The sequence below is a fragment of the Leptonychotes weddellii genome, chromosome 4, assembly GCF_054177405.1.
Source record: "Leptonychotes weddellii isolate Sample4059 chromosome 4, ASM5417740v2, whole genome shotgun sequence".
Taxonomy (NCBI): domain Eukaryota; kingdom Metazoa; phylum Chordata; class Mammalia; order Carnivora; family Phocidae; genus Leptonychotes; species Leptonychotes weddellii.
In genome coordinates this window covers 56,622,056-56,649,045 of record NC_138372.1, presented here as the reverse complement: position 1 = coordinate 56,649,045, position 26,990 = coordinate 56,622,056, and the positions used below count along the sequence as shown (strand labels likewise).

Genomic DNA, 26,990 nt, shown 5'->3' with positions numbered 1-26,990 from the left:
AAGCTGGTGATCCATTTTTCTGTGACTGTTATTATTTTCTTATAATAGTAATAAACATTTATAAATTAATGAAAATTCTTAGGGCAAAATATTGAAACAAAGGAAAAGACAGCAGGGAACTAAACAGACAATATAAATTGCACATAGTAGTTATGAAACAGCATTAAAAACTAAGGATTTTAAATTGAATTGAATCAGTGTTTTATAGTAGCAGTTAATCTGACATTCTCTATATGCCATGGATTATAATATTTTATATTTGTGAATATTATGTGGCTCTCATATTAAGAACTTGTCTCTCTTCATAGCTTGCTCCAAGATGTTTACAATAATATTGTTTCTGTTGTTTAGATTCAAATAAAAATAATCTGCTGTAAATGAGAATAATAGACTTGGAGGGGATATCAAGTCTCTAGGTACTAGGTATACAAGTTATTTTTTATTTTCTTCCTTATATTTATCTGTATTTTGAAAAATTTCTACTTTGAGCAAAATATAAAAGAAAAAAGAAAAATTGCTTGAAATCCTCCCACTAATGATCATAGTTAGGTTTTTTGGTCATTATAGTTTTTCTCCATTTTCCTATGTATTATCCTACTTTTAAAGCTATACTGACAAAACTATATTGTTTGAAAAGCTGTTTCTAAGACAGTACTGTTTTTAAAGTTACACCAACAAGTACCAGGAGGGCAATTCCCTCATAGCATTCCAGTTGTCTTCATATTTCCCTTGTAACTACAAACGTTTTGAGGGTAGAGACCATACCTCTCTACATATTTTGGTCCTTCATGTACTTCAGGACTATGCCCTGCACTTAGCTCAATAATTGCTGACATAAGTCTCCTATGTTAGTGATCATTTGTGATTAATTTCAAGAATACATTTGCTCATTCATTCAATTAATATTTACCAAGTATGAGTATGTACTAGTTACTAAGCTACCATTTTAAGCACTTACTGTGCTCCAGAAATTCATCTGAGTTCTTGAAGAAAACCTAAATAGTGACTTTTTTTAAAAAAAAAGTTTTCAAAAGTCACTGAACGTCATTGAGTTTTGCTGTCCAAGGGCAGTAGGGTAATTATATCAGTTAAGAATACATTCAACTGGAAGTAACAGAAAACCAAACAAACAGTGCCTTAAACCATAACAACATTTATTATTTATTTCACAAGTAGTCTGGAGGTAGGTGATTCAATTTTTTTTTGTAATATCAGGACTTGGGTCCTTACCTGTACAATTTTCTTGGTCTTTTCCTTATGGTAGCAAGACGATTACCCTAGATCCAGTCATTATATTTTTATAAAAGCATCCAAAACAGAAAGGAAAAAGATGGCTGAAAGAAGGAATTTTTAAAAAGATTTTAAAAAGATTTTATTTATTTGTCAGAGAGACAGAGAGAGAGAGAGAACAAGTGGGCGGCGGGGGGACAGGCAGAGGAAGAAGAAGACTCCCAGCTGAGCAAGGAGCCCATGCGGAACTCGATCCCAGGACCCTGGGATCATGACCTGAGCCGAAAGCAGAGGCTTAAACAACTAAGCCACACAGGCGCCTGAAGAAGAATTTTTTTAATCAAGGAGGAAAACATTTCCAGAACATTCCAACACTTTCCTTTAATATCTCATTGACCGGAACTGCATTAGTGGGCATGCCTACCTGCAAGGGAGTGTGGGAAAGAGTGTATTGACCTTTACAAGCTCAGTGGGAGACAGACAAAGGAGAAGGGTTTGGGAATGGATTCTGGGACCAGTCCACAGTGTCCTGCAGCACAGTGCGTCAGTAGTTAGCTGTCTAGCTCCATACTATGATCTGAGCTCAGATTTGTCACACGGCTATTGTGTGGCCCTACATTAATTCTGCATAATCCCTCTGATTCTTGATTGGTTTTTTTTTTCATCCATGTGGAAAATACGTCTGTTGTGTAGGTTGTGAGGATTAAATAAAATCCTCTAAAACATTTAGCACTGGGCCTCCCATATAGTAAGTGTTAAATATGTTAACTTAGTGCTTAGTAGCACTGGGACAGGTACTAATGTACATAAATAAGCCTGAATTTCTGTAAGAGAACTTGCACACTGAAGTCCTGAGCTAGATGTAGAGTTGGATTAATTGGACAAGGCATTCCTGGAGAGATTAATTTTGGGGAAAAATTTTGGATACATATATAAAAGATACATACAGATACACTATCCAGAAACATTTAAAGAGAGTAAAAAGTACTCTGTAAGTACATGGTACAGATATCCCCTGCTTTTCCTAAGTTTGCATTAAACCACTTTTCTAAAGACCCATAGAGGACCTGTTTTTGCTAACAGAAAGAAGTCTGAAGAAGATTTTTGCCTTTAGAAATCAAGGTGAAAAGCAAAATAGGGTCTAGCATGTGTTTGCAGCGAGCCTTTAGGGAGGCAGCACACGTTCTGAGCAGCAAGAGTGGCCCCGCCAAGCACTTTCTCTGGGAACTACACTCAGCATGTCGGCATTAGCCACCACAGCTTTGAACTCTCTGTTGGTATCTGTGCTTTATATTGATTTAGTTTGCTCATTCATTAGCAAGATGTGTCCTAAGGTATCAGAAATGCTTACGGGAGGTTACTTCTTGGGTCTGGGAATACTCAAAAATGTTTTCATGTAATTCAATGGTGATTGCTTCTTTGCTTTACGCCATTTTGGTTTACGAAAGACTTCACAGGAACACTCTACTTTCGGTTAGCAGGGAAACCTGTAGTATCATTGTAGTTGCCTGTTATGACTTTGAATAAGTGAGAGGAGACAACATTTGCTTATTTATTGAGCTGACATCTTCTTAGGAGCAGGCAAGGATGCTATAAAACCAAGTGAAAGCTGGCCTGGCCTGAGAAATCGATACCTCAAATTTGGTTTTGCCGTTAGGTTCCACTTATTGTCTCTTGCTCATTTTTAGAACCTCAGATACAACACTAAATATACACACTAGGTTTGTTTTGTTTTGGTTTTGGTTTTTTGGTTCTTTTTTTTAAGTGAAAGATCTTTGCCTTTAATTCTAGGTCAAATTAATTTCAGATTTATTTCTGTTCATCTTGTAAACCTTCATAAAGTGAGTTTGGATATTTCTTCCCCTTGAAATCAGTAGTCTGGAATCTCTCAAACTACCAGCAAATGGCTCTTTCACCGTAATTCATAGGGATTTATATAAGGTTATCACTGTTAAATTTTTCTTTCCTACACATTTTTCTTTCCTCTCAGTCAAACTTGAGACTTAGAGCTTTGGCCCAGGCTGGAATCTTCCAGAATAGGAAATGGGCTTAGGGAGTGAGTGAGGCCGACCTGAGGTTGCAGTCTATGTAGAGGGGTATTGAGGTTCCAGTCCTTGGTGAAGAGATCAGCCCACAGAAGAAAAAAAGGTAAAGTCTGAAGTTTCAGGACCAAATGCAAGAGCTTGGGGCAGGAACCAGATATCCCAAAATCCTATTTCAGGCAGTAGGGGAGCTCAAGAAGCAAGCTGGGAGACAAGGTCCAAGGAAATTTAGAAACTGTCGGGGGAGTGTGGACAGAAGGTTAGAGCATTTCATAGGGGGCACAAACAAGGACTTTAAGTCTCTGAAAGTTTGGAACGGTCTGAAAATCATCTTATTTTTGTGTGTTCTTCTAAATGAAAAGGAATGATATTCCACAAGGAAAATCAATGTTTCATTAAAAAAATAAGAGATGAACATGCTATAGTAGAAAGAGGAATATTTTTGGGGTCAGAGAGACATAGGTTTGAATCTCAGTTGTGCCTTATGGGGACTTAGGAAAGTTAATTACTCTGTGCCTCACTTTCCTCTTTCAAAAATTGGGGCTAATAAATACCTTCCTTGCAGGAATATTGGCACATAGTAGAGACTCAGTGAGTGGCAGCTATTGTGTGTTTATATTGATCTTCGTGAAAAGCATATGTTGCTTAAGTCTTTTTTGTTTGTTTTTTTTTCTTGCTTAATTTTTCCAGCTTTATTGATATATAATTGACAAATAACAGTATTTAAGTTTAAGGTGTACAGTGTGATGGTTTTATATATGTATGTTTTATGAAATGATAGGTTAGTTAGCACATCCTTAAATCTTTAGCATCTAATTCTTAAAGTACATCAACTCAGTGGTAACTTCCAAAATCCATTGAGCATTTAGTATGTGATAGGTAATTTGCTAAGTTTTTACTATGACTCATTTAATGCTCTAAATGACTTTAGAAAATAGCACTATTATTATTTCCATTTTCAGAGGAAAATATAAGGCACAGGGAAGTTAAGTACCTTGCCCCTTGTTGCTAATCTACTCAGTAGCTGAGATAGTTAAATAGTTAAGATTCAAACTCAGGAAATTGGACTTGAAGTGAAACTCTTAACTACCATACTCTGCCTACTCAAGACACCGCAGGAGGATATTGGTGGTAGAATAATCTAGTCATGATATTTCCATGCTTAAAACCCTCCATGGCTATTAGAAAACTGGCCAGTCCCAGGCCCGTTGGGCATACCATCTTCAAGGCCACTCCTTTGACTTTTAAACAGTTGTTCCTTTTATTAAGCCAAACTGTCCTCTCTGTACTTTCCACCATCATTTGGGATCATCCTGCCTTCTTAGCATCTTTCACAGGTCAACCATTCACTTATCTGACCCCTATACGCTTTCTCTTCTTTAGGCTGAGCTCTTTGGACTGTAGACTATACCTTGTAGAACACAGTTCAGCTTAGTGGTTAAAGCAGAACAGTCCCTGATTTGAATTGTGGATCTGCCTTTAACTAGTTATGAGCTGCTCATCCAAGCACTCTATGCCTTAGTTTACTCTTCCGTGAAGAGGGTGGATAATAGTACTTTGCAGGGTTGTTTTGAGAATTAAAATATATAGCTCATGTTATATAGAGTGTTTACTGTGTGCACTACAAGACCATTCAGTGATCCATAAATACTAGTGATGAAAATTATTGGTTTCTAGAACTTTCCCTCCTGTCACCTTTTCTCCAAATAGCCTCCTTAATCTCCCTTGGCTTGCATACTATATTTCTATTAATGCATATTTCTTTAAGTGGCCACAGTTTATTTTTTTCTGTCCAAAGTATTGAAATTCTTAAGTCTCCAGAGAAGAGCTTAAAGGCTCAAACCTCTTCTTTTGGGAACTGTCCACCTTAGGGAGTCCCAGGCCTACTGACTTCCCATGCGCTGTTTTCCTATTGCCTCATCTGTGAACACTGCAAAACTATCTCGCCAGCAGTCAGCACAGTTGGAGACTAGTTTTGTTTTTACTAGTCACTTCAAACCATCATATTAAGGCTATAAATAAAATAATATTATGGTTCTCATCTGTCTACATCGTTGGGATAAGCTGAGAGAAATTGTAAATCAATATTTAGCATAATTGCTAAGATCTGGCAGGTTTGGATACAAATAAAAAGAATGAAGAATGTAATATAAAATCATTTATATAATATTAGTTCAATCACCCTCTATAAAGTGGCAGGCAGCAGAGACTCATGGGCTAATTTTAGTTGGCAAAGAATTTTCTTATAAAGGGTTGGAAAATAATTGACCCTTATGTCAATTACTCTTCTGTATTGGTCTTTCCTTCAAGTTTCCTCAAAAGGTTTTTCTTTTTTTCCTGCCTCCCTAGGAACTTTTCTTTCAATGCAATTTTGTATCACACTGCAAAGCATTTATTTGACAAAAACAAAACAACAAAACTAACATTGTCAGCATGATCCTCCATACTGAGCACTCTGAATTTTTTTAAAAAAGCCAAAATATGTAAAGCATGCTTTTGAACCTCTTTTGACATAAACTACTTTCAGTTATTATCCTGAAGCAGAAGAGAGGTTATGATCCTTACACATGGATTTTTTTTAAAGGATATATATCAAGGAATTGGACCAGTATATTTTGTTTACATTAACTGATTTATAATCTCATTCATTCGACAAATATTGGTGAAGTGTTTACTGTAGATACGGCACCACTGTACAACTTGTGAGAGGGATACACGGAGGGATCTTATATGAATCTAAAGGGAGTGATCAAACATGATAAAAGAAATTCTGGTGCAAGGTAGCGAGACAAGGGCCCAAGGAAAGGGAAAGGTACAATTCTATGGGAATTCCTGTGACATTCTGGCATCTTCTTTTTGAGTCCTTGGGTCTGAGTTTACTGATGAGCTTTGCCTACTTTTATAACCTCAGTGTCCTGAATGTAAAATGAGAGAGTTGATTAGACCTCATGTGGTCATTTCTATAATCCCGTGGATCCAGGTAAATACATTTCCAGACCAGTAAACTTAGATCATCCACTTCAGGAAGCAGTCACAGCATTTGACTTCATGGTGACAATTGCAAAAAAGAAAATTGAATTCACCAGGGTCATGCACCTTGTAAGGGGTAGAATTAGGATTTGACCTCAAGCCTTCTAGCCCCAAATCTCATCCTTTTCTATCCTATCAAATTTACTGTGGGCTGAAGTATTTGATATAGATTTATTTGCCTTAAATAACTACAGGAAAATCATTGCACCTATTAGGAGTTAAGGTGTCTGTTCTTAAATTTTCTCACTCTTAAATGACAGATGTGCAGTTTTCAGTGATGGGAAGCTACATAGTTTATTTTTTCTTTATTTTTCTGGTTATTTGTGCTGCTCTCAGTTATTTTATTTGGAGAAGTTGTTCCCATTTAGATTTTATTAACTTCTTTGCTAAGAATCTTGCTGAGATTCAAAATCTTAGTTTTAGTTGGTTGACTTGAGTATGATGAGTTTCCTCATAGAGCTAAAATTCTGTGGATTCTTACAAATCTTTTTGATGGCCAGTGAGAAAGGCATATAAGTCAGGAGGTAGAGCTCCATTGCTTGTGAATTGTAACATAATGGCAATCAAACCACAATATCCTATGATTTGTTTAACTTGCTTTCCCAATACAAGGACTTGATAAGTGAGTTGCAGAAACATTTCATCTGGTTGTCATTGCTTGGCAGTGGAGGTTTGATGTAGGCCCTCCTTGAACACTGTCAAACTCTACAAATTGCAGATTTAGTGACCTCTGAAATGCAAAGCACCTCTCGATTAGGCTCTTCATCTTCAGTAATAAAACTGTGCTCATTCACCTAAGTCTCATTTGATTTTGTTGAGCATAAAATGATGTAATCAGTTTTCCAGATTGGTAGCTGAGTTGAACCTTTCCATTTGTGGCAATGTAAAGAGATATCGTGCATAACATTTCTTGATTGAAATGCTACTGAAAATGTCAATGTATTTGCTAGAGTCCTCATGTTCTTTTTGTTGGGGATAGGAGGTGGTTGAATGGATATATGAGCCCCTTTGGTCAAATACTGCATATAGAAGATGAATTTCTGGATAAAACTATGTAAGGCATACTTCTGTAGGTTGACTCATATAATCAATCAATTTTATTTAATAGCTCCTGTGATGTATTTTGCTACTTACTTTTGAAATTAGTTAGTGGTGTGCTGGTAAACTGGCTTTCCAGAAAGAAAAAAAGCCCTGATTCATAGTGTTTGTTAATTTCTGTGGTGTAAATACTCCCACAATGGCCAATTTCAAGCTAACAATGGCTTGCAAAACTCCTGAAAATTTTAACAGTTATCTCATTAGAGCCAATGGGAGCCTGCTCCAACACTCCACAGTCATTACTTTAAAATACAGTTTTGTATGCTTTCTAATTGTTTTATGTGTAAAATCTTTCTCTCTAACCTCATTCTGAGGCTTTTAATGGTAGAGAACCTGCCATATTCTTTCCTCTTCCCCAGATTTATCTATGTATGTGCAGTAATTAAGCATGCGTAGTAACCTATTACATCAATACTAAGATGATTTTCTTACATTTTAACATTACTAAACTCATCCGTGCTTACATCAGTGGCATGCTATGGTGTATTGGCAAAATCTTCTTCTTTCTTAGTGTTTCATATAATCATTATTTGAATTTAATGAAATATGTTCAGTGCTGATTAATCCCTGGCAACCATCATTCAGTATTTCTATTAGTTCATTTAAAAAAAAATCCACATAAAAGTGAGATTGCACGGTATTTGTCTTTCTTCTGACTTATTTAACTTAGCATAATGCCCTAAAATCTATCCATGTTATTGTCACGTTTCACACGAATGCAATTGCATCCTGTGGGCAAATCTGTCTTTTCACATATTACATTCACCTAAAGAAGTTATCTCTCGGAGAGCCTGGGTGGCTCAGTCGTTGAGTGTCTGCCTTCAGCTCGGGTCATGGTCCCGGGGTTCTGGGATCAAGCACCGCATCGGGCTCTCTGCTCGGCGGGAGGCCTGCTTCTCCCTCTCCCACTCCCCCTGCTTGTGTTCCCTCTCTTGCTGTCTCTCTCTCTCTGTCAAATAAATAAATAAAATCTTAAAAAAAAAAAAGAAGTTATCTCTCTGTTGTTATCCTTATGAGAAAAATCTATTGTTTGAATATATTGGTTCCTCAGTGTACCTCCTGTTCTTTTGTCTTACTGCTCACATTTGGCATAGGAGCTCACATCAAAGCTTAGGATCCAATTTATTTTGTATATCCTGGTATGGTGTCAAGAACTACCTTCCTCCATCTGGGAAGTGTCCCTTTTGAAAGTGAGGATCACTGGCATGATTGAACATGGTCATTGGACAATATATATTACTACCATAGCATTCAACATCCAGTGTTTCTGCTCCCTGGCATCTGGCATATAAGAAAAGCCTTGTGATAGGCAGAATAATGGCCCCTCAAAGAAGTCCGTCCATGTCTTAGTCCTCAGAACGTGTGAATATGTTAATTTACATGGCAGGGGGAAATTAAGTTTGCACATGGAATTAAGGTTGCTAATCAGCTGGCCCTAAAATAAAATGGGGGGAACCTCTAGAATGTGGAAAAGATCCTTCCTTAGAGTCTCCAGAAAGAATGTAGCCCTGATGACACCTTGAATTTAGTCTAGTGAGACACATTTTGAACTTCTGACCTCCAGAAGTATAAGACAATAAATTTGTGTTAAGTACTAATGTGTGGTACTTTGGTACAGCAACAATAATAAACTAGTGCAAGCTTCATTAATTCAGACGGGCAAAGTTACAATTTGATCTAAATAAAACTGGCTGTGTCAAAATTATTCTTTATGTTCTCTCTGAACAAGTTTGCTAAGGAAATTTGTATCATAAAGCAGATTGCAGAAATATGTATTAGAGAATAAGATAATTTAAAGATTTCAGAGTATTGTTTTTATGCTAATGAAATGGCTAATTACAAATGGAAGTATGTATTTGTTAATTTTGTCTACAAGTATTTTCATTTAAATTTTTTCTATTTCTGTACTGGGGAATTTATGGAATTAGATTTTCCTGTGAATATTTCATGATTCTTATTTTTCTGTCATCATACTTAGCATCCTGGTCCCCACCTTAGCAAGCCCTGGTGAGTGGTGTTTCACTGTGATTTGGCAAATATTATCAGGAACAAGTTTTGGATTGTGTGATCTTTAGCAAGTGACTTAAACTAAGGCTTGTTTTCCTTATCCACAAAATGGACACAAGTATGCCTTCTGTTATGGACCACATGCTTGTGTCCTCCTTAGATTCATATGTTGAAACCACAATCCCCAGTACAATGATATTTGGAGCTGGTGCTTTTGGGAGATAGGTGATGAGGATGGAGTCCTCATGATGGGATCGGTGCCCTTATAAGAAGAGATGAAAGAGAGCTTGCCTTTCTGTCTGCTCTGTGCCACGTGAGAATACAAAGAAAAGATGGGTATTCATCAGCCAGGAAGAGGGCCTCACCGAGAGCCTGACCGTGCCAGCACGTCCACCTCAGAACTTCCAGCCCCCAGAACTGCGAGAAATAAGTAGCTGTTGTTTAAGCCACTCAGTCCATTTTGTGACAGAGCCTCAACAGACGAAGATAGAAATTGGTACCGAGACGTGGAATGCTGCTATAGCAAATACGTAAAAATGTGGAAGCAGGTTTGGACCTGGTGATGGGGTAGTGACTGGAAAAGTTTTGAGGTCCAAAAGCTTTTTTCCAGCTTTATTGAGCTAGAATTGGCATATAGCATTGTGTAAGTTTAAGGTGTACGATGTGATGGTTTGATATATGTTTATATTGCAAAATGATTACCACAATAAGGTTCCTTAACACATTCATCACCTCACATAATTGCTTTTTTTTAAGATCTAATTTCTTAGCAACTTCCAAGTATATAATACAACATTGTTAACTATAGTCACCATGCTGTATATTAGGTCCGCAGAACTTACTCATCTTGTAACTGGAAATTTGTACCCTGTCACCAACATTTCTTCATTTCTCCTGCCTTCAATCCCTGGCAACCATCGTTCAGTATTTCTATTAGTTCATTAAAAAAAAAAAATCCACATAAAAGTGAGATTGCCTGGTATTTGTCTTTCTTCTGACTTATTTAACTTAGTATAATGCCCTAAAATCTATCCATGTTATTGCAATTGGCAGGATTTCCTTTCTTTCATGCTGAATAATATTCTATTGCATATATATTCACCACATTTTCTTTATCCATTTATCCATTGATGGACACAGATTGTTTCTGTGGCTTGGCTATTATGAATAATGCTGCAGTGAACATGGGGCTGCACATATCTCTTCAAGATCATGATTTCATTTCTTTTGGATATATTTCCAGAAGCGGGATTGCTGGAATTCTATTTTTAGTTTTTTGAGAAACCTCCATATTGTTTTCCATAGTGGCTGCACCAATTTACACTCCCACCAGTAGCACACAAGAGATCCCTCTTCTCCACATTCTCACCAATACTTCCTCTTACCTTTTTGAGAATAGCCATCTTAACAGATGTGAGGTGATATCTCGTTGTGGTTTTGATTTTCATTTCCCTGATGATTAGTTGAATGTCCCTTCACATACCTGTTGGCCATTTGTATGCTTTTTGGGAAAAAAAAAATATATTCAGGTCTGCTCATTTTTAATTGGATTATTGTTATTGTTATTATTGTTTGCTATTGAGTTGTATGAGTTCCTTATATACTTTGGATATTAACCCCATATCAGACATATGGTTTGCAAATATTTTCTTGTGAAGGGATTTTCCTGTGATTCTGGTGAGAGCTCAAAAAAGAAAAGGGAGCTGGAGAGAAAGCTTCCTTCGTCTTAGAGAACACATAAATAATCATGGACAGAACATTGGTAGAAATACGGATGGTGAAGGCCATTCTGATGAGGTCTGAGATGGAAATGAGAAACAAGTTATTGGAAACTGGAGGAAAAGCGATCCTTGTTATAAAGTGGCAAAGAACTTGGCCGCGTTGTATTCACGTTCTAGTGTTTTGTGGAAGGTAGAACAATCGAGGTATAGTTAAGTCACTTGCTCTCAGATATGGAGCCAGTAATGCTGAAGCCAGGATTGAACTGCAGCTGGAGTCTTAACCACTACATCCCTCTCTCCCACCGAGGGTAGACAGTGTGGGGACGGGCAGTTCTGGGAGAGGGGTTAGGTTCAAGAATGCTGAGGCCAGAAGAAATTCTTCTATCACTGTGATCATGAAGAAGTGTTACCTTAATCAGGCTTTTCTATGACTGCCTCACATTAAATGATAATCTTGTTTTAGAGCTTTTCCATTTTAGGAAGATGGAAGAGCTGTAATAGCTTTCATTCCAGGGGCCTAAAAAAAATCAAATGAGACTGTGTATGTGGAGGTGCTTTGTAATCTGCTAATGGGATGGGGATAATATACTTCTTGCCCAGCTTACAGCACAGTATCTGACATGGAGACACTTAAAACACTCATTATCTATTTGTGAATGAATCAGCCTATGACACAGGAAGAAATGAAGTATGCCCACATGCTCTCACACACACACACACGCACACACACACTGTATGTACACTAGATTGGGAACTCTGTGGGTTCAGTGTCTGTGCCCTCTCTGAATCCCCAGCATCTTACGAATGCCCTGAAAGGAGTCAGTGCTCAGTAAATGCTTGTGATTAATAATATTATAGTGCTTGTCTTTTCAGATGGGGTTTTTATGGGATAGATTCTCTTTGGGGGCAGATGGAGGGATTGATAGGAATCACCGACTTTATTACTTCAGAGCCCCATTTAGATATTCTACACAGTGGGAGGCAGGGGTCTGAGGGTTAAGTGTTGAAGGACTGCAGCTGGGAAGGCAGCACTCCCAGGGACTCAGCAGCCTGCTCCTCCAGTCCCTCCGCACTGCAGGAATGTGGGGTGTGTATCACAGTGGAGGAAACAGGACCCATCATAGAGACAGGGTTGCTTTGTTTCCTGGGGGGGCTCTCTTCCCTGGTGCATTGAGCCAGATAGTGGGTTGTTCTCCACCCAGTGGCCAGAGGGTTGGTAAGTAGTCTTGTCCATCAGATAACGAAGCCAATGAGTTAGGCCTGTTTTGGCATTTAGCTGTGGGACTTGGTGTGAACAGCATGGCCTTTGAATGATAGGGTCACAGTGGCCTGGTAATTGCTGTGATCAGTGCAGTTGTTGATCCTAGGGACCGCAGCAGGGGAGGATCATGGGACTGGGTAGGAGGACCAGAAGTCCAGCTTTGACCAGAGATGCAGAGTGACTTACAAAGGGAGTGGAGTGCTGCAGGTGCAACACAATCACCAAGTTCAGGTGAGGTGACCTCATCTGGCCCAGGGCTCTGCTGAGTGCAAGAAAGAAAAGAAAAGGGTGTGTGTGTTGGGGAAACAGTGGCAGTGAATGGAGAGGACAAAGGCAGAAACATCAGAAAAGCTCTACTAATCTAAATTTGTGGCCGGGTCAGTAAAGCTCTTGTAATTGAGCAAGTGCAAAGGGAGGCTACCAACCCATACCAAGCACACAGGAAGAGAAGCAGAACAGAGAGCATCAGACAGACTACGGTTGTGGCTGAGACCCACGATTACTACCATCTCCCTGTGGAGGAGGCCTCATGGTCAGAACGAGGGTGACATTTATATGTATACAATAGAAATGTTTGCACTGACTGCTAATGTAGTCCCATCAGGCTCCTGTAACAGAATACCATTGACGGGGTGGCTTAAACAACAGAAATTTATTTCTCACAGTTCTGGAGGATGGGAAGTCCAATATCAAGGTGCCAGCAGATTCAGTGTCTTGAGAGCCGCTTCCTGGTTCATACATGGCTGTTTTCTAGCTATATCCTCATATGGTGAAAGGGTCAAGGGAGCTCTCTGGGGTCTCTTTTATAAGGGCACTAATCTCATTCATGAGGGCTCCTCCCTCTGACCCTATCACCTCCCGAAGCCCCCACCTCCTAATACCATCACATTGGGGGTTAGGATTTTAACATACGAATTTTAGGGGGAAACATTCACTCCATAACAACTGTTTTACTAATTCTGTATATAACTTACTGTAGTACAATTTCTTGTTATCAAACAGTTTGTTAATCTAAAGTTTCAGTTAAAAAAATTAGGCACTGCTGAAAAAGAAATTACTGACCCCGGACGGACCCAGCTAGTTATTTTTCAGCATTTCTACCAAGGCCAGGTATATGATATCATGGAAGGAATTGCTTTACAAATAGCATCCCAACCAGGGACTTTCAATCTTTCCTAAACAGGGAAAGGTGAGAAAGCTGATGTGTTTAAAGGTTTCAACTCCATCGGACGTTTCGGTAAGACTGTAGGTACTTCGTGGACATCGTGGACACATACTCATTTAGTACGAGCCTGGGGGAGCAGAATTAGGATGAGGTGGTGCCAAAGCTGGCTAAGCATTATTCTTAGGACCTAAATATTGAAAAAGTTACAAATTCTGAATGAAATAAGGGGATTATTTTCAGCCAGTAGGGAAGTTAATGTTACCCTAACTTTTTGACCCTATTTCATTTAATCAGGGTTTTAGCACTCACAGCTATTCCAAAACTATTGATTTTTATAAAACTTGAGCCTGAAAAACAGACAAAAGACTATAGATGATATCTGTCTAATGATTTATCTTAAGAATCTGTGAACTGTGGAATCATGATTGTTAGGACCGAGAGACACCTGCTCACCTTTCTGAAATGAGTTGCTGAAAAGATATTCTGAGATTCAGAAAGGGTAAGGGATACAGTGTTGACCTTTTGGAGACAGGAAACCTTTGATGAACTATAGGACACCAAGACAGTTCATTTAAAAGATGGTTTCAAAGCATTATCTGGGGCTGGTTTCGTATGTGCATTACTGAAGCCCTTGGGTTGTCTTTTTACATAAACCCCGTGAAATAATGGCTTCTCATGTGGCATCTTGGCTTCTGGGCTTTGTAACTGCTTTCAGTGTCTTCTGTGGACAAAATTAAACTTTCCTTACCATTTGACAGCATATAACTTTCCTAGATGGGCGTTAAGGAGAAAAGAGACAGGAAAAGGTCACCGATACCATCTCCATGTAATTAAGGCAGCTAAATAAAATTGTCACTAATGACATTTACTTGACTGTATCATATGAGTCCCTGCTCTGGCCTCCAAATAAGTTAAGGATCAACTGCTTGTAATATGTACAGATTGTAAATCTTTGTTGCAGGTAATAAGGTATACATTTTTTTTAAGATAGCCTTATTTTAGGGCTGTGTTTAGGCTTGTGAATTCTCCCTCTTTGCCTCTTTCTCTCTACCTGTCTCTGTCTCTCTCTTCATCTCTCTCTCTCTATATACATATGTATGTACCTACACTCACATTTATGTATATGGATGAACTTACGTGCCTACCTGTATACATACATGTAAATGTGCATATGCATTTGTAAGGTAATAATAAGCAGTGGAGGGTAAGTTAAAACTTAGAAAAAAATAGCTTCAAATTTTGATTTATAGACTCAGATTGACCACCTACCAAGGTATAAGATGTACTCAAGGAACCGATTTGTTTTCTTTTAATTCTTAAAATAAAAGACCCTAAAAATCAACAGTAATCCATGAATTTTGGCGGGGAGGGTGGGGAGTTCTGGATGTGGAATTCATGAATTGTGTGGAGATATATATATGGAAGTTAAGACTTCTAAGCTGCTGAGCTTAAACTTAGAAGTTTATACCAGCAAGAATGAGTCCCAAACAAAATTGTGTTTTCCCCTATAGAACACATCATTATTTGGGTACACAATAAATAATTCCATAGGGATACTAAGAATAACACAAGATCCTGGCCTTCCAATCTTATGTGACATGTAATGTAAGTAACTCAAGGTTTTAGGGTGGGGGAGTGGAAGGTAACACAGAGCGTCCAGTTTGCCCTGGGGAAAGTTTGCTGGGAGAAGAGATGATTGTGGATCACGGGTCGTATCCACTAGCTAAGGGTCAGAGAGAGGCCTTGGCAGTAGAGGGACTGTGTGTTGTGTTCTGAAGACATGAAAGAATATGTTGAGGAAGTGCGTGTAAGTTTGCTGCTGGAATTTAGCGTGAAACAGGAGGCTGAAGAGTCCAAATTTCCCATCAGGCTTCCTCTGAGAAGACTTTCCTGACAGCCGGAGTTGGTAGTCTCCTTCTCTGTGTCCCCAGGAGTTTTGCTATTTCTATTGTTGGATTTTTCACACCCAATTTAATTGTTCATGTCTGATTTCCATACTTGTCTGCAAAATAAACAATGTCAGGACTGTCTCCCAGTTCTTATCATAAAACCTGGAAAACAGTAAGTGCTCAATACCTGTTTATTGATCTGGAGGAGTGAATGATTATGCACAGTTTGGGGATGAGAGAGTCAAGAATCACCTTGGCTATCAGGCAGCACTTCATAAAAATGTAAATGGTTTCATTTTTCTCTTCCAGATTGCTTGCAGCATATAATAGTCTTACCGACAAACACTTGACTGGATATTTTAACAACACAAGGATAAGGCGGCATCTCTTAAGATCAGGGCTGGTAAGATTTGGTTTCCTTCCCACCTGCCCTCTTGTTTCGTTAAATCCAGTAGTTCTCGCTCCCTTTTCTTGTTTTCTCTTTGAGCTAATCAGGGACATCACCCCCTCCCCCTCATTTTAGAAAAATTACTACTTTTCCAGAGCTCTGATTTATCTTTTTGAAGCTGTGTTTCAAAAGATAGGAAGAGAGGTCACAATGACCACTAAGGCTACTTATAAATTATTGAGAAAAAACCCTAGAGCTTCCAATAGCATATTTTACTTGTTTATTCATTCATTTATTCAACACATATTTATTGAACACATCGTATGAACAAGGAACTGTTAGGGATTAAGCATAGAGAAGACTTTACTGTCTTCAGGAAAAAATACTATTTTTAATAATCACAGAATATGGTGTGCAAGACATGAACAGTTCAAAATTTCCCCTTGAATTTTAAAAACCTATTTCATTTCCCAGATTGTTTATTGGTAACATGAGTGTCTTTCCTTAGCTCTAAAACTATCATTTCCACAGGATTTCCATTTTTCTAAATGTATTTAATGTGAAAACCTTTTAAAAATACTATAGTTGTCCATTGAAAGAAATGGGTGTGGTTACAGAAAGTGTAAGTAACGATTTTAGCTGTTTACCTTCTTAAAACACAGTGGATTTCCTTAACTATTGTTGCCATGGTGTTGAAAGGATTATGCATTGCGTTTCTAATTGTTGTTTATGTGCTTGGCACTCTGGTTGGGTAGATATCAAGAGAGCTTGCTTTTTGTCTCCTGGGGCTTTGTTATCAGACAGCCCTGGCTGAAACCTGGGTCTACCATTTACAAGTCATAGACTCTTGAGCAATTCATGTACTTCACTTTCTCAGGTCCAGTTCCTTAGTTGTAAAATGAAGACAATGATACCCAGCCCTCAGGATTGTTGTGGCAATAAGAGATGTGTAATAAATGCTTGTTGCAATTATTGTGGTGACTATTAACATCACTTCTTTGGATAACAGTCTTGCGAGCTTTATGTATAAATGGGAAGGACTTTGTATTTACTCATCAACATCATTAACAAGCATTTATTGGACATTGGTTATGTGCATGACAACTCACATAAGGAAGATTTCTCTAGAACGGTGGTTCAAATACAGTTCCTGACTCAGCAGTGTTCAGCATCATTTGGGAACTTGTTAGAAAATGCAAATTTTAGAGCCTCACCCCAGACCTATTGAGTCAGAAGCTGTGGGGCGTGGCCCACCAATCTGGTTTTTTTTTTCAACTTGTTTTCTGATTCTGGTGCAGGCTCAAGTTTAAGAACTCCTGCCCTGTAGGAGCTTCCAGTCTAGTTGGGGAGATCCGATCTCCCAGAGGGGAGAGGACAATGACACCTGTTAACTGGGGAGGGGGCCACAGTACAGGATGCTCTCAACATTTTTTCTCTGTTGGAAACAAATGGCATGATATCCCATGGACAACACATTTCAAAGACTGTAACTGAGTTATTTGTGATTGGAAACACTTTCTAGAAGCATACCCCTTTCTTCCGTTGGGGGAAAAAAAGATATATATATAAAAAGATCATCAGTATCCAGTCACTTGTAACACAACTCTCCTTGGTCTCTGAGCTCCAATACATTGCCACAACAGTGTTATAAAATTAGTTATCAAAGTCAAGAAATATGTGGGCTTGGATCAGACCTGAAGGAGCAGGGCATAATTAAGTGGAAAGGAAGAAGATGAACAATCCAAGAAGGATAGCACCCTCTGTTTACAGAAAATACAGAAAAATACAACAAATATGCCCTTAGGAAGGAGTAAGAGAAAAGAAAAACAAGTAAATAAAAAACAGAAACTACCACTCCTGGCATTTTCAATGATACCAATTGAAATCAGTCTGGAATATTTTATATCTGCAGCACTGCATAATCTAAAAAAAATCTGAATCAGGACAAATTAAATTACATTCTGGGTTGAAGAGTGGAAAGAGAAAAAGCAGTGTGAAATAAATTAATGAAACCAATTACTTTTAAGACAAACTGATGAGCACCTCTGTAGCTTACATGTTTTGCCCCTCAGAGTTATTTCCTGTAAGATCATCAGTCTTGTGATCACTGCTCCTATTCATTGTTTCAAGGTAACACCCTACCTCCTCTTCCCAAATGTGTTCAAAAAAAAAGAAATGAAAGGAACACCTGGGTTCCATCAAGGAGACATTGTGACTCTAATGAAAACCTTGTTTTAAACGTCAAGTGCACCACCTGTGTGTGTTTTCTCAATGATGGGTATATGGGACTGATTTTTTTTCCTTATGAAATATTCATTAAAAGTGAACGTTTATCAGCCATAGTAGTGGACTCTCTCATGCTTAGAAGATAGCACTACTCTCTCTGTGTCTCTCTGTCGCTCTCTCTCTCCCTTTTTGATAACGAACAATACATTTTCTGCTTTGTATTTCCATGTATGTTTTATTTATTCATGACAGATCACAAGAAGTGGAAGAATACTTTCTGAAAAAGAATACAAGCTAAATATCATGAAGAGGGATCACCAAAAATATATCCGGGATTGCCTAGCTCAGGCTATTTTCCATAAGGTTCTTGATATGGAGGTAAAGTATTTACATTTTCTTTATAACAGATATTTTCTAATATGACAATTAATACTCCCATACCCATAAGCGGAGGCATTCCTCCTGTATTTCATGAAAAATGAATGGAACAAGGTACCCTGAAAAATACTCTACATCTCTCTAGGTAACAAGGAGCCAAGAGACTGAAGTAAGCTTTTCTCCATTTCAGTTAGGGAAAAATATGGACATCATTATATATTTTGTGGTATTTAACAAATGTAGATTTTTAATCCATAATGGCTACTCTAAAACATACCAGCCCTCACCATCTGTACCTCAATTTCCATTTGCTAAAAAAAAAAGTGACATCTGTTTAAATATCAGTAATTCCACTGCCATGAATTATTTCAGATTTGTTATTCTTTTAAGGTTCTGAAGCTGAGCTGTATGCTAAATTTCAGGGAAGAGGCATTGAAACATCTGCTGTCCTTCCTACTTTAGGCCACATTGGTCAGCATAGATTCATAAACTAAAGCATCAACAACTTTTTTTTCAAGTCTGACATGGCATTTTTAGTAGGATATCTAGCTAACTTGATAAATTATTTTATCCTTGCTCCATGGAACCTATAGTTTCAAGCATCAACACCATTTTAATCTCCTTGAAAAAGCATGTCACTTCCTGGCTTGGCCATACAGCAGTAAATCAGAGAACTTGGCTGGTAAAATCATTGACCTGTAAGTGCAGTAAACATTTATGAACAACTGTAGAATCACGAGTAAACCAATACTAAGCGGAGCGCCACTGAAAATATTTATTATTATGCTACCATTATATTGAGCAGTGCTGCGTTCAAATAAGATATGATCTGTTAATTTAGGAATTCATTTTATGCTTTATATCATGTGCATGAATTATATGGAATCATTGTTTATGGTCCCCAAATTCTCTTGCTTATAAAAGTATTAGTTGGAATTCTGCAACTAGTGTTAAAAGAATAGTACAGTAAATTAATCTATACCTAGTTTCAAATTTAACCAATAGGCACCAAGTTAGGTATTAGCTTTGATCTTTGAAGTTTAGTTTTCCAAACTTTCATGTAATTGACACATCATAACTGTTAAATATGTTATTATTTAAGAGTCTTCATACATTCTTAAAGTTTGCAATAGATACCTTAAATAAGTGTTAATATGTAATATATAATATAATTTTATAAAATGTAATATATATAATTGTGATATGTAATATATTAATATAATTAACAAATGGAATAGCTGTCTCTAAATTGTCACATTTGTCTCACATTTAGTTTATGCCGATGCTGTTTACTAATGTTATATTAATATTCATGTATTTGTGCATACAAGAAACATCAATCATTAATTGTAGGCTTACCGCGTACCAGTATGAAGCTATGTGATGTAGCTGTGAGATATAAAAATAAAAACCCAAAGCCAAAAAAAGCAAAAAACAAAAACTACTGTAGAAAGTGATCACAAGCTAGAGAGAGGAAAAACACTGGGCTCACAGAAGAGGGGGACGATGACGCCTCTGTGAGAGTCAGAGGAGGGTGAACCGAGGTCTTGCTATTTGAACTGGACCTCAAAGGCTAAATGAGGCGTCACATGAAAGCGTGAGAAAGGCATTGGAGAGAGTGAGGATAGCAGGCGCGAGGTTAGAGAAGAAATGACATGGTGGATGGGCAGGAAAGCTCACTGAGGCCAGACCACACAGTGGGTTGGTTGAAAGAGCAGCAGGAAGTGACACTCTTCAGTAAGCTGGGGCCGGGTTTGTGGAGGGCCTTCAAACCCCAGCGAGGTTTGGAGTGTAGGTGATGAGGCGATGAGATGTTTTTTTCAGCAGGGGCGTGAAATAAATGAGCAGAGCCGTGTTAGAAAGATGATGTTGCTAAAAATGTGGGAGATGGATTAATGAGCTGGAAAAGATTGGAGGTGGGAGGTCAATTAGGAAGCTGTTGCCGAAAGGTGAGGGCTAACAGCAGTCGTGGAGACGCTGGGGAGAGGCCGCTCTCCCAGATGAGATGAGATGTGAACCGGGAGGGAGATTGACACTGCCTGAATGAGGAGGGCTGGGGAGAAGGAGCCAGAGCACCTCTGGGGGCGCTAGCGCGGCAGGTGGCGCGCGCACTTGCTGGAGCTCAGGGACTGCGGGCGGGGGAGGAGGGGTGCTAGGAGCTCAGGGACTGCAGCGGGGTGAGGAAGAGCCCTCGCGCGGTGGAAAACCAGGCCCCCCCGAGAGGTGTCCTGGAAGCCGGCAGGCTCTCACAAGTGCCGAATGGTGAAACCGAGAAGTGCTGGGGAAAAGAAGGAATTCGGTTTGACCCAGGGACAAAGACGTTGGTGGCCTTAGTGAAGACGAGGGGCCGTGCGAGAGAGGGCTGCAGATTTGGAAATAAATGGAAAATGGCTGGTAGTGAGTGTAATGAGGTTTGGTGATCGGTGGGTGAGAGAAGGAAGAGGGAGAGAAGAAAGGGAAGTGTCTGAAGAGAACTGACGATACTCGCTAGGGAAAGATCGAGTCCGCAGGATCCCACAGGCTGCACGAGGGGATCAAGAACACAGAAAAAAACACTTTTCAAATGCCCTCAAATGTGTCTGAATGATTTCAGATAGAATCATAAGCAGCTTACTTTTACATGAATAAACCTCATGTAAATTTAAGTTATCTAATTAAAATATTACAGAAAATTAGGAAAACACAAGAAAATATAAAAAGGAAAATAACCGCATAGAATCCTTCCTCCCAGAGAGGACCGCTGTCGACATACTCACATTTCCTTTTAGTCTCTATTCATATTTATGCATTAATAAAAACATGCTATGTTGTGAAAGGGACAGGGTCTTGTGAAAAATAAGTAAACAGATAAAGAGCAAACAAACAGGAAGTTAATGTCCAGTAGACTGAGCTTCAGATGACAGTTCCACCACTGACTAGATGTGTGACCTGGGGCAAATTCGTGGTCCTCTGCCTCAGTTTCTGCACTGGTAGAATGAGACTGCTTAGCAATTAGCATTGTTCAAGAAGAGATGACGGACATGATGCCCCTTCCTGGCACAGGAGCAGCCACACGGTGGGTGAGCTTGATCAATTAAACTGTATTTCTGTGCAATTCTGTATTTTACATTTTTCCTGCATGACATGCATTTTTCATTTTTTTAAACAAAATCTTTATGAATCTTATTTTAATGATTATATTCTATTCCATTATATGGATGTGCCCCAAAGTTAACCATTCTCTATAAGGTTTATATTGCTTCTGAATTTTTGCCTTGAAGAAAAAATTCCTTTCAGATAGCATCTTTGTGTATAACGCAGATGTTTTCTTTTAATTCCGATTTCCTGCTAGGTTAGGAAGTGAAATTTATCAATTAAAGGGTAGGGACACTTTTCACTGCTTTATGTTAAGAATTGGCTTTCCAAAGAGTTGTACCAATTCATATTCCCACTTGCACACTTATGCAGGTGATTCTTCTCCATCTCAGTGACAAGGGGGGAGTAAGTGGGAATACAGTTAGCTGGTGGGATTATTTTCCTCTAAAAAAATCTTTGCTATAATTGACATGATCCTCTCCTCCCTTCTTTCCCATATGCTTAGCGGTATCATCAACTTGAAATAAAAAAAAAACTGGAGACGTTAGCTAGGAAGGAGCGAATTCAGAGATTTAAGGTAAGGAGCTACATAATTCTCTTTACTTCATAATATTATTTTATGATTTTAAAAGTCAATGGCACTATTATTGAAGCTTTTTGAGGCACTTTACTCTTGAGTAACTCATAGCTGAAGTCAGGTGATGGTTTCACCAAGACTGTATCTTGGCCACCGTTATTTCAGAAGATCATGGCAAAATAGGTATAAAACACTTTTATAAGGTACAAAGCTTTCAAAGGAAACGTGGAAAACACTCTTTTCAAGTTTGAAATTTTGCTTTTGTCTTTTCTTGATTGATATGTGACAGAGGCCCAAGGATTTTTGTTTTGTGTCTTAAAAAGCTGAAAATAGATGGTGATGTTGCCAATGTGATGGGAAATGGCATTCTAAGAATTACCCAATGGCACATTTCCATGCAAATGTGACCCTTGAAAATAGATGGTAGGAAAGATCTACCTTGGCAAACAAAAGCATAAGATTTAGACATTCTGTACAAGGCATTTAAAAATTCCTTATTTGTTTTTATTTTTATTTTTATATTTGATATCCCTTCTTTGAAGTGAACTTATGAAACATATAAATTTGAATCAGGAGATGAGAGACTCAATTAAGTATGTCTGAAAGATTTCAGTTTAGGTTGGCAGTTTTATTCAGTTTCTCGAGCCATTCAAATGTGCAGGTGATTCTTCATTTTCTGTGTCATGGGGCCCAAGACACATTTCACAAACTGAGGAATATTTGTAAATCTTCTGGAGAATAAGTTGCCACATAAGGCGGTGATTTTTCCCTCTTGCCTGATAGACTCAAATCTGTCTATTTCATCATGGTCAAAAGATAATCTTGTTACAAAAGTGTTGTTAAATAACAGCCGATAGGTCAGTTTTTCAAGATCAGAAATGTTGGTGTGTAGAGATTTGTGGTTAATTCAACTTTGCCAATATTGTCCTACATCAAGGACTGAGTTATAGATTCTATAAGTTAGTGCTGAAATGTTGATGGAGAAAAATGGTCCCTGGAAATAGCAACGAACATTACCTAAAGCCGTGGGGGATTTGTTTTCACCCAGATTGCCAGATAGGCTGACTAAGCACATGAACATGTTACAACATTGGCAGAAATTCCTGATAGACACTCCAGTTCCTCCCTATATGATTTTCATTCGTAACAACTTTCACTTTATAACTGCATTTGGTTAAAAGACCTATGATTTAGGTTCCTTTTATATAATATGCAACCCTTTTGCTTGGGGCATGATTTCATTATTTTTTTAAGGTAGAAAAGTAATAGTTTCTGGTAGTCTTTACTGATCAGAACTGTGTGGAATATTGTACTTCTTATAGTGATCTGCTTAAGCAGATTCATAAATATTATTGCTAAAACTCAGGATACACTGTTTCCGTAGCTATTTCTTTGAGTACAGCTATTTCTTCCAACATAGCAGACTGAAATTCCTGCCTCTCATTACCACACCCAATGCCCCACTACAGCTGTGGAAACGTTTTCTGACTGTCATGATAGGCCTCAGAAGGAACACTTTTGAAAGTAATGAGAAAGGACTTCTTTAGTAATATAGTATCTCTTAACCTGTCAGGCAATAACCTAACCTCAATTGCTAATTATGCATCAATTTGTTCACTTTCTTATTCTAGGGAGAACCCACAAGATGGTCTATAGAAAATAACATGCCAATCCTGTCTCCCCACCCCCCAGTTGGCCCAAAGACTAACCGTGGCCATAGTGTCCTAATTGATGAAGGACATTCCAGTCCAGTAACACTGGTGAGTCATATTAAACACTCTGTCATGTACCATTCTGACTAAATATTATATAATTTCTGGTTACTCTCAGAAGGAATTCTCTCTGAGTGCTTCTCTGTATAATCCTGTGAATCCTACTGAATGCCAATGTGGTCTTGTATCTGTTCAACTGTCTTTACTGAACGTCCCACTTTCAGTCAGTATCGCCCCTGTCAAATCCATTTTGCTTGTTACTGCTAGAGTAGTTTCTTTAAAGTGCAGATTACTTGTTACTTACATACCCAAATGCCTTCACTGGCTCTGTGACATTTTTAGAAAAACCTAGACTCTCTCACCTAACATTTAAGACCCTAAGCCATCTGACCTCAATTTAGCCAACCCAATATTTTCCCTCATGATTACCCTTTAGCACTCTACAATGCAGCAAGATTGAACCACTAGTCATTCCACTAATGTCCTATGTTTTCTGACCTGTAGATTTTGTCCTTGCTGTTCCCTCCACTCTCACCTTATCTGTCAAACTTATTTATGCACACAAACTCAATCATACTGTATAGCATGTTGGGCCAGATACTTATATTTGTGTTTCTTTTATCAAAAGCACGGGCACATACTCTAACATAAACATAGTTAAATGTGCAGAGATTCTATTTAAAGAAATTGCACAAACCGACATTTCATTCCAGTTCGATCCATTTATAATATAGAGATGGGATTAACCTGAAGGAAGGTGAGGTAGCTTGAAACAATATAGGTACAGGAAAAGATTTGCAGAATATTTGCGGGAGGTTGATGGTTTAAGTTGTAAATGAATTGCTTGATCACATCTTTATTCTTGCTTTGTGTGGCCTAATATATTTCCTTGTTAGCATGAACATTTTTTTTTGATTGCACAATATTTATAGAGAAATTGCAAAGCTTTAACAGATTGTTGAAGTAGGTTCATCTCGTATAGTGTTAAGCTTTGACATTTTTCAAAGGTAAATATGTTTTGACATTTCCCGATGAACAGCTCAAGTTATGAAAAGCGACCATTTTCCCTTTGTTGTTACCATATTTCCCAGCTTCATTTAAATGTGTACATACACAAACAATTCTTTTTTTGGATGGCAAATTCACTAGGCTCTCAAAAGCTTAACCTGGTTGAAACAAAAGAAACAATCAAGTGCTGTTTTCTATCTTCTTCCCACCTGTTTCAAAGAGGAGAAACCCTTGAAAGGCTTCCTTTTCACTTTTCCAGCTGAACACCCTCAATAAGTAGTTTATGATACAGCCAGGAGATCTTAATGTGGCAGGAGTGAGAAAGTAATTTAAAAATCACAGGAAACACTGATACCAGCGCCTCAGAAACCGTTCTATCTGGTAAGCCTCAGTTCTCCACTTGGTCACCCCCTATGGTGCTTCCGGACTGTAAGGGATACCTATTGTGACCTTGGAAGTGTAGTTCCCATTTTACAGAAATGCAAATCTTCCTTTTTGTTCTCCCCACCTGGATCCATATCCTCTAAATTTGACTCCTGACCTCCAAGTGTCCATGGAGATGGGAGATAGTAATCCTCTTGGGATATTGCCATCAATTTTTCTTTGAACTTTCTTGAAGAAAGAAAGAAAGCATCCAGTGAACAGTTATTGCACTTGGTCACTAATTGAACCTAAACCTTCAGAGTAACATACAGGCTTTTAGCTGCATCATTCCCATTAGAATTGTGGAAAGCCATTCAACTCATTCTGCACAAGCTTGGAAAAGTCACCCCCAGAGATCGTCTAGTAAGCATTAGAAATGCTCAGCTAAGCTGGGTAATCACCAGGTAGTCAATTTCAATTCACATTCCGGTACAGTTTTGAAAATGTTAAGCTAGAGTGTCATATTTATTCCAAGAAAATATATTACAAACAGTCTAAAATATAGCAAATTTAAGGTGGCTTCTGATGTGAACTACAACAGTTTGTAGCTCACAGCTGTTAGTTGAATGATGCAAATTTGTTTTTAGATATAAATGTAATCAGTTAAACATTTGACTGCCATATTCATCTAACTGAATGATATCTGTATGCAAATGTGGAAAATAAAATTTAGAGCACAGAAGCCAATAGATCATATTCTAGTTTATAGTAACCTGCTTTCTTGAATTCCTACGTTAGATTTTCAATGTGTTTGTGTTCAGTGGAATTACTTGACAGGAGAGAGTCTTAGGCGTATTTGTTTTACAGAGTTCAAAAGAATTCTTTTGGGTGAACTGATTCCCTTGTTCAGAAACCTTTAGTTTGATTTATCTTTGTGGGTTTAAAGACATTTTGCCTTTTGGCTCATGTAGTCTCATGTCCTGTTTCTTTAAATCAGATGTTGCCTTAGTCAATCCACTTGGCTTTCTGTATTGGTCATGAAATAAATAGGTTTGTGTGCAGAGACCCAAAATAACAATGACTTAAACATAAGGATGCCCTCCCCACCCCAACACACTTATGTGAATCTCAGCTGGTGTGCTCATCTCTACTCTATCAAGTCTTCAAAAGCTCAGACTCCTAATTTGTCATTAATCTGCCAAACTTAGTGTGTTGTCTTCATTTACATAAGCCAAGATTGCAGATCACCATGTGGATATTTCAGCTACAGGGAAGGGAGTAAAGGGAAAGTGACAGCACACTTCTAAAGGTATGATCTGAAGGTTTCATATGTCACTTCTGTTCACATCTTATTGACCGAAAGAAACTGAGGCATATATCTGTACAGAATTGCAAGAGATGCTGGGAAATATAGCCTTTATTTATGATAGCCATGTTCCCTGATAAAAATTCTATTACTAGTGAAGAAAGAAAAACAGATATTGGGGAATATTATTTTCGCTACCCTTCCCACGTCTGTCTAACAACTGGCTTTCTACCTATGGATGTTCAAATTTATCATTCTTCTTCTCTGCTCATCCGTTTTCTTCTCTTGCTTATACATTTGGATAAAATGCTTCTGTGAAAACTTGAATTTTTCCTGGTCTCATTGGTTTTTTCCAAATAACATTTAGTTCTGAGTTCTATTAGGTCTTAGATATTCTGTTATTTTTGTTATTGTCTGTTTGGCAGTATCTGCGTGGCTTATTTGGCATTAACTTTCATGTATTGCCATTAGATGTTAAAAATTACTTTTCAATTTTCTCATACTGCCTATAGTT

General features: G+C 38.2%; 1 protein-coding gene across 2 annotated transcripts in view; it reads left to right on the top strand.

The window, feature by feature from the left end:
• Positions 1–26,990, top strand: part of ERICH3 (glutamate rich 3) — a 100,602-nt gene that overhangs the window by 8,176 nt on the left and 65,436 nt on the right. For both annotated transcript variants that reach the window (XM_081818640.1, XM_081818639.1), the window contains exons 2-5: positions 15,753–15,846; positions 18,310–18,435; positions 22,016–22,087; positions 23,719–23,847. In XM_081818640.1, the coding sequence (XP_081674766.1) occupies positions 15,753–15,846; positions 18,310–18,435; positions 22,016–22,087; positions 23,719–23,847 (421 nt within the window). The remainder of the gene's footprint in view (positions 1–15,752; positions 15,847–18,309; positions 18,436–22,015; positions 22,088–23,718; positions 23,848–26,990) is intronic.